Source organism: Mandrillus leucophaeus, unplaced genomic scaffold (genome assembly GCF_000951045.1).
Source record: "Mandrillus leucophaeus isolate KB7577 unplaced genomic scaffold, Mleu.le_1.0 Scaffold98, whole genome shotgun sequence".
In the NCBI taxonomy this organism is placed as follows: Eukaryota; Metazoa; Chordata; class Mammalia; order Primates; family Cercopithecidae; genus Mandrillus; species Mandrillus leucophaeus.
In genome coordinates, this window is record NW_012110696.1 from 2,686,115 (window position 1) to 2,694,511 (window position 8,397).

Here is an 8,397-nt window from a genome sequence, read left to right on the forward strand (position 1 = left end):
GCATAAGCCATTGCGCCCGGCCACTAATGTTTCTTAAGGTGTCAGCACTGGTGGAGGTCACAAAACTCAGGGTCCTGCCCCAATCCCACCCACTGCTATGCGTCTGAAACACTCGGTGCAAACGTTTCTTAAGGTGTCAGCATTTTACTCGAATGTATCCTTTGCCTTTTCCCAAGACGAAAAAACTTTCAGATATTAAAAGACTAATTGTTTCATCTACGTTTACTCAGGAAATCTAAATTCTTCCTGCATGAATGAACTCTGTGAGTAGGGAAAGAAGCCTCTTAACAGTGTGATTCTCTGGGTCACGCATTAAAGGTGAGAGATGATTTCTATGGATCTGGCATATTCAGCTGCGTTTTGAATTCTAACCCTCTTCTGAGATACAGTGAGAACCAGCCCAAGTGAATTCTCAGCTTCTCTATCTGCCTTTGAAAGGTCTCATGAGCAGAATGCCAGGACAGCCCACCTGGCGCTGACCTGGCCCCTCCTTGGCCTCCTTCCCGGTCGCCAGCGAAGGGCCACCACCACCGTGCGAGCGTCGGGAGCCAGGGAGCTGTCAGCCGCGCGATCCCCAAGCAACCGATTTCCACTTGCAGGGTATTTGTACTACTTGGTATTTCTTTTAATTCTAAATGAAATTTGACTTTACAGTGAAGTTTTTCTAGAAACACCAGCTACCCGCTCTGCCAATGTGCTGCTCCTCTGTTGTGGGGAGGCTGGTGCTGTGGGATGGGGAGAGGCAGGTCTGGGACAGGAGGTGGGGCCCAGGAAGAAGGCAGGGTCCTGGGCGGGGCAGGAGCTGCATTGAGCGCTGGGGGTTCCATGCACTAAACATGCGATCCATATTTGCTGAATGAATACAGAGAAGGGGTAGAAAGATGTCTACGGATCCTACACAGACAAAAGAAGAGACCAGCCAAGGAGATAAAGATGGGCTGAGAGCAGGGATGAGAAGACAGTGATTCGACCAAAAGGAAAGGGGCCTCCCATCCGAGAACCAAACTTCCAGGAGAGCAGCGGCTGCAGAGGCCAGGCTGGGACCTCAGAGATCAGCGAGACAGTTGGACACTCACCTTCTTGGAGGCCTGGTACCAATTTGTAAACAATATCTTGCATGGTTCTGTCATGACTGGCGAAAGAACAGAAAGGTGGAGTTAGCTAGAAATGTTAATTCTATAATTCTTGTACATTTTCCATTTAACAATATCAAAGTTCAGAATCACCAGTCGGGAACTCTGTTGGAATTTTACTTCTAGTTTACAGATGAAAAAATGTTTGTGTCACCAAAAGCTATGTATGACTTGAATTAATGCATCATTTAGTTTGGGCTCTGGCTGCTCACAAACATTCGAAATAATGACAGATAAGGTTATTCTGGGAACCCGTGCTTCTGTCTGCCGGACACCCCAGGTTCCCTACATCCCGTGCGCTCAAGGGACACTGTCCCTGCAGACACCCGAGGTTCCCTACATCCCGTGCGCTCAGGGGACACTGTCCCTACGGACACCCGAGGTCCCCTGCGTCCCGTGCGCTCAGGGGACACTGTCCCTGCGGACACCCGAGGTTCCCTGCATCCTGTGCGCTCAAGGGACACTGTCCCTGCCCCTCCCACCAACTGCTTCCTGGGGTATCCTGGTCTTTGTGGGATTTCCACTGAACAGAGGCCTTTCTGGAATGTTTCCAAATAATGTAAAGAAAAGTCTGTAAGAGTTGGGTGCGGTGGCTTACACCTGTAATCCTAGCACTTCGGGAGGCTGAGGTGGGCGGATGACCTAAAGTCAGGAGTTTGAAACCAGCCTGGCCAACATGGTGAAACCCCATCTCTACTAAAAATACAAAAAATAGCCAGGCATGGTGGTGCACACCTGTAGTCCCAGCTACTCGGGAAGCTGAGGCAGGAGAATCGTTTGAACCCGGGAGGCGGAGGTTGCAGTATGTCCAGATCACACCACCGCAATCAAGCCTGGGCAACAAGAGAGAGACTCTGTCCTAAGATGAGGCCCTTCCTGTCATCTTTATGATCTAGATCGAGGTTTTGTGAAAAGATTACATAAGCATGGTATTTAAAATCTAGTTCCCACTTTGGTATGCTCTTTTTATTTTTTTAGTTTTTTTGAGACAGGGTCTCCTTCTGTCACTTAGGCTGGAGTGCAGTGGTGCGATCTTGGCTCACTGCAACCTCTGCCTCCTGGGCTCAAGCGATCCTCCCACCTCCGCCTTCTGAGTAGCTGGAACCGCAGACGCCGAGATTGAGACCAGCCTGGCCAACAAGGTGAAATCCTGTCTCTACTAAAAATGCAAAAATTGGCCGGGCGCGGTGGCTCAAGCCTGTTATCCCAGTACTTTGGGAGGCCGAGACGGGTGGATCACGAGGTTAAGAGATTGAGACCATCCTGGCTAACATGGTGAAACCCCATCTCTACTAAAAAAAATACAAAAAACTAGCCGGGCGAGGTGGCGGGTGCCTGTAGTCCCAGCTACTCGGGAGGCTGAGGCAGGAGAATGGCGTAAATCCGGGAGGCGGAGCTTGCAGTGAGCTGAGATCCGGCCACTGCACTCCAGCTTGGGCGACAGAGCGAGACTCTGTCTCAAAAAAAAAAAAAAAAGTAAAAATTAGACAGGCTTGGTGGCAGGCGCCTGTAATCCCAGCTATTCGGGAGGCTGAGGCAGGAGAATGGCGTAAATCCGGGAGGCGGAGCTTGCAGTGAGCTGAGATCCGGCCACTGCACTCCAGCTTGGGCGACAGAGCGAGACTCTGTCTCAAAAAAAAAAAAAAAAGTAAAAATTAGACAGGCTTGGTGGCAGGCGCCTGTAATCCCAGCTATTCGGGAGGCTGAGGCAGGAGAATCGTTTGAACCCAGGAGGCGAAGCTTGCAGCAGGCTGAGATGGCGCCATTGTACTCCAGCCTGGTGACAGCGAAATTCCGACTCAAAAATAAATAAATAAAATTTAAAAATAATAATAATAAAAATAAAAGGGAAAAACAAACACATAGGCCTTTCCTCCTTCAAAATGTGTCTTCAGAATTATCTCTACTACCCTCTGTGGTATGAGGAGCATTTCCCTTCCTTTGGAGCAACCCCCCAAGTCTGTGTGAGAACCACATGCTCCACCTGGCTGGCCCCTTGGCCTCCTGCTCACGTCCAGGCCAGAGTTGCCTTCTCCAGAAACAGTGGCTGGCCCAGTGGTGAGTCGAGGCTCTCTGTGACCCTGGGCAGAAGAGCGTGGCACAGGGAGACAGACCCCGGCCATGTGCCAGGGGCAGCAGGGCCAGGACCACCTGTTCCGCGGCAGAAAGGTGGAAGGTGGATTCAAGGGCCAGCTCACATCAAATTTAACTTCAGCAAATTCTGCATAAAACTCATGACATTCAACCTGGGTCCTGAGGGTTCTCCAATGATTTGACTTGACTAAGTGTTTTTTCTCTTTTTTTGAGACAGAGTCTTGCTCTGTTGCCAGGCTGGTGTGCAACGGCACAGTCTCCGCTTACTGCAACCTCCACCTCCTGGGTTCAAGCGATTCTCCTGTCTCAGTCTCCCGAATAGCTGGGATTACAGGCATGCGCCACCACGCCTGGCTGATTTTGTATTTTTAGTAGAGATGGGGTTTCTCCATGTTGGTCAGGCTGGTCTCAAACTCCCGACCTCAGGTGATCCGCCCGCCTCGGCCTCCCAAAGTGCTGGGATTACAGGTGTGAGCCACTGTACCCAGTCTACTTGACTAAGTATTGATGGAAATGTATCTGCAGGCACAGTGTAGGCAGGCCTGGCAGGGTGGCCTGGTAAGTGCTGGACCCAGGTTCTTCGTGTGCAGCTCCTGGGGTGCCCTTGGTCAGGAGAGGCTGCTGCCAAGGCAGGATGGGGGTACAGCACTATGGCCTGGGAAGGCCCACACTCACAGAGACACCCGGGGGCACTCACCTGACGTACTGTGGCCTGGGAAGGCCCACACTCTCAGAGACGCCTGGGGGCACTCACCCCACATACTGTGGCCTCGGAACACCCACACTCACAGAGACTCCTGGGGGCACTCACTCCGTACGGTGGCCTGGGAACGCCCATACTCACAGAGATGCCTGGGGGGCACTCAGCCGACGTACTGTGGCCTGGGGAGGCCCACACTCACCCGATGTACTGCAGGGGGTGGCTCTGGTGGATCACGATCCTGCAGGTGGGGCAGGTGTTGTTCTCCTCCAGGTACTTCACCAGGCAGCTCCTGCAGACTGTCATCAAAGCACAAGTGTGTTAGGAGAGTCCAGAGCCAGGGCACCCACCCCACCCATGTGCTCCACTGAACACGGGCATCTCTGAGCTCATTTTTGTGCAGATGCTCACTGCTGTCCTCCTTATGGCCCTTGGCTTCTGAAAAGGAAACATCTTGCCGTTCTGGTATCAGAAGCAACGAGAAAGTTTTAACTGTCCTGTCAACGGGCTTCCTCAAAGAGGCAGGGTTAGGATTTAAGTGGGAAGAAACACTTAGAATGGGGAGATGATGCTCAAAGGTGAGAAAGCTGTGGGTCATCAGAACATGGGCTAATATAGATAATTTTACAATACTTTGTCCTAAAAGATGACAGTATCTTCTACGTACAACTAGAAAAAATCAAATGAAAATAACCTAACATAAAATATGCTAACCAATATCTAAAAATACGATTAACGTTAAAGTCAAAATTCTATCAACTTGGCAAATATTTTATTTTCTAAAATGAGAAATACACAAGCATCACTTGTATTATAAGTGTACACTTTATTTTAAAGATCCTGTTTAAGCAAAATGCTCCTCAGCCATCAAGAGACGTACACAGCGGTCGTCCACACCAGCAGGGCCGCCAGCCATGAGGCCTCATGTTAGCACAAGAACTGAGCCTCAGCCTGACTGATGACGCCTGCCCGTCAGCTGCAGCCACACTTAGAGAAACACCCAGGTCTAGCCCCAGTTGTGAGTCCTCTAACACCAACGCACAGGCTCATCAGGTGTGAGGATGCACATCCAGTGTGAGGAGCACACTGGCAGGTTCCCCTTTGAAGGATTTAAGGAACTCCTTCGGAGATGTGGAAACCGCCAGCAGTGAGCGCCGTGTCACAGCGGCCACTGGCCCTGCTGCTCAGTGGCAGGAGCGTGGCCTCTCCTGTGTTTAGCTCTCCTAAGTGAGGCCTCATCTGCTCTGAAACCACCCACAGGACCTTTAGTGTGAAATGACTTTTCTGACTTATCCTCAAGATCCTCTCTGCCCCTGGTCCTGGGTCCTGCTTTTGTCGGGGCTTGAGCTCAAAGCTCGTGGTAAAACAAAGGCCAAGGTTCTGAAGAGCACACAGCTGGGAAGGGCACGCCCTCCCTGGGTGGCCCGGGTGGGGCACGCACAGGTGTGCAGGCACTCCGTCACCGTGGTGGCGTCGATGAGGTACCCGCTGCACAGGCGGCAGGTGATGTGGGCGTTGATGTCCCACAGCTTGATCTTCCTGGTCAACATCTTTGGCTTCTGCAAGACAAAACGCGATTAATTAACACCTGAAACTCTCCAAAGCCTTTCATCCTTGGCTTAGTTCTGACAGCGGCCCTCCAAGGAAGAGCATGCAGGCTGGGAGGAAGGTGCAGGCCCCGGGCCCCGGCGGCAGGAGCCTCCTGGGCTCACTGGGTCCCAGGCTCCCATGTGCAGGGCACGGTCAGCAATCCAGTGTCTGTGTGCACTGGGACAAGCCCACCTTTTCAAAAGCCCCGGGCTCCCCTGGCACTGGCTTCTCTCTGTGCCTGACACCCCTTCCTCTCCTCCCGCAGTGAGGACTGAGGAGGGTCCATAAAGCTTCAGAGAGGCAGGATCCCCGGACCCTCTGTCTGTGAAGGCGGAGGGAGCAGGAGGAGCCTGCGAGGGCAGAGCTGCCCGATGGGATGAGGACGGGCAGACTCTGGGCACCTGGACCCTGTGCGGCTCACAGCGCGGCCCCTGGGCCCAGTTCAGAGTCTGGGCTGTGCGCCCTTCCCTCTTCCTCCCCATTCACTTCCGGGCCGGCGCCACTTCCACGGGGTGTCCCTAGGCTGTGTCTCCCAGAGCCTGAGGCAGCACGGGGCAGGGGCCGCGTCGCCCCGGGGCCCCACTCTACCCTCGCAGGGCGGGCACAAGGCCAGGCCACAGTGGCTGGCGGAGGCCCTGCCTTGAGAGCTGCCGCAGCCGCTCTGCTCGCCCACCAGACCTGCGCCTTCAGGGAGCAGACCCCCGACGTCACCGCACACCGGCAGCAACAGCGCAGGGCCGCTGCGTGGGTGGAGGCTGGCGGGGACTCAGGCTGGCCGGGGTGCACCCCACTACTGGGAGTTCGCTCCCCAGACCTTTCACCAGGAGAGAAGCAGGCACGATCTCCCTCAGTGAGGAGGGAAAGCCGCGACCCACACTGCTGCATGCGTGACACCACTTCCGTCATCACCGCCACCAAGAGGCCCAGCCTGGAGCTCTCTGCTGAGCCCCACGTCGCCTGCTGCAGGCGCGGGCCTGGGGGTCCCACGAAGCAGCCGAAAGCTGGGCTCATCCAGGGGTCACATGCCTGTGGGTGAGGCCTGTCCCCGACCACTATGCCGCCACCTTTACGCCTGCGGTCCTCACCTGGTCACAGAGACTTCCAAAGTCAAATCCTCCCCTCCTCCTCCCTGGGGGGCTGTGAGGTTCGGGAGACCTGATGCGCACTGAGGACAAGGAGCCTGCCCAGGAAGGGGAAGGGAGACGGAGGGGAGGGGGGCGGAGCCCCGCCCTGAGCCCGAGGACCACGCTCACCCAGGGGAGGGGAGCCGCGCCCTGCGCCCCTGAGAACCACACCCACCTGGGAGGGGGAGCCCCACCCTGCGTACCTGAGGACTACGCCCACACAGGAGGGGAGGGTAGCCCCACCCTGAGCCCCTGAGGACCACACCCATTTGGGAGGGGGAGCCCCGCCCCGCGCACTTGAGGACCACACCCACCTGGGACGGGGAGCCCCGCCCTGAGCCCCTGAGGACCACACCCACCTGGGACGGGGAGCCCCGCCCCGCGCACTTGAGGACCACACCCACCCGGGAGGAGCGAGAGAGCCCTGCCCTGTGCCGGGGGATCTCCCAGTGCTAATCAACTGCCTCACAACTCACTGGGCAGAAGCCCCAGGCTGCGCCCCCACACAGCACTGCTCCTCCGCCACACGCCGTCCGGAGGGCACCCAAGTGAACCAGTGACGGAAGGAAACCAGCCCTCTGCACCCCGCGCTGCCATCAAGGCCTGGGCCCTCCACAGCTGGCTGGATCTTGGACTCTTACAGGAGGGGCCAGGAAAACTCGGCAGTGAACCGTGAATGCTGCACCGTGTCCTGACCCGCCTGCTACTCATGATCGCCCGCCCTCCCCACAACAGGCAACAGGGCTGGGCAAGGAGTCAGCAGCACCTCCGGGGTCGGGGACGTGGGCCTCACCTCCGCTAGACGTCCGCGTGTTCGTCCCTCTGCCGGGGCATGGAGGCTTCAGGCCAGCACTCCCACGCGACGCTGCCTCCTGGCTCCGCACGCGGGCTCGCTTCTGCACCCTCCTTCCGGCCCTGGCTCTTTTTCCATTTTCTAGCACAGAAATGGCACCTGTTAGTTCACTTGCCACAACTCCGCCATTTAGACTAGAACTCGCAACCAAGCCCCACCGAGCAAAAGGCGGAATGGGGTCAATCAGAAGTACTGACCGCGAGAAAAGCTAAGGACCCACGCACGGCTCCAGCCTGTCCTCAGAGCCGGCGTTTAAGAGGCGCTGCAAGGCATGGCGACCACATGCACAAAGCGTGGTCTCGGCAAAGTCCGGCAGTTCACAGGCGCGGAAAGAGGAGGGCAGTCGGCCTACGTGCACTTACCTGAGCACGACGCCTGGGGTCCCTGCTACATTGTGACGCCTGCAGAGAAAAAGCACAACAGGGTTACCCTTGGACTGCAGGCGGACGGCCCCCACCCCACCGCGGTACCAAGCCTTGCTCGGTTACACTGGTCTGTTTGCTTAAAATAAACGAAAGTTCTTCGGGGACCGTGAAGAACAGGCTCTACCTGGGAGGCCCAAGGCATCAGAGACAGCAGGATGGGCACGCGGCCCACGGGGGTTGGGGGGCAGCTGGGGGCCCCATCATGCTGTTTTGGTCCCAAGAGGAAGCTCTTTGGTGGAAGCTCCCCGGAGGAGGGGTGAATTTCAGGGGTGATCTGGGGAAATGCAGGGCCTCACAGGCAAGGCAGTGAGGGCCGGGTCCACGAGGCAGCACGAGAGCCCCCCAGTTCTGCCGCTGTGCACAGAGCGCTGTGTTCTTTTTTTTTTTTTTTTTTTTGAGATGGAATCTCACTCTGTCGCCCAGGCTGGAGTGCAGTGGCCGGATCTCAGCTCACTGCAAGCTCCACCTCCCGGGTTTA

The 8,397-nt window shown here is 56.0% G+C and overlaps 1 protein-coding gene across 4 annotated transcripts in view; it reads right to left on the reverse strand.

Moving 5' to 3' along the window:
- The window catches only part of PCGF3 (polycomb group ring finger 3), a 50,800-nt gene extending 42,899 nt beyond the window's left edge, over positions 1-7,901 (reverse strand). Inside the window, exons 1-6 of one of the 4 annotated variants that reach the window (XM_011970906.1) lie at positions 7,857-7,901; positions 7,435-7,575; positions 6,603-6,697; positions 5,369-5,486; positions 4,130-4,226; positions 1,077-1,132 (exon numbers count right to left, since the gene is read on the reverse strand). In XM_011970906.1, coding sequence (XP_011826296.1) covers positions 1,077-1,132; positions 4,130-4,226; positions 5,369-5,477 — 262 coding nt within the window. In that variant the 5' untranslated portion in view covers positions 5,478-5,486; positions 6,603-6,697; positions 7,435-7,575; positions 7,857-7,901. Of the gene's footprint in view, positions 1-1,076; positions 1,133-4,129; positions 5,275-5,368; positions 5,487-6,602; positions 6,728-7,434; positions 7,594-7,856 lie in introns of those variants that run through there. The other 3 variants (XM_011970909.1, XM_011970907.1, XM_011970908.1) reach the window with 3 other exon arrangements.
- Between the last annotated feature and the right edge of the window lie 496 nt (positions 7,902-8,397).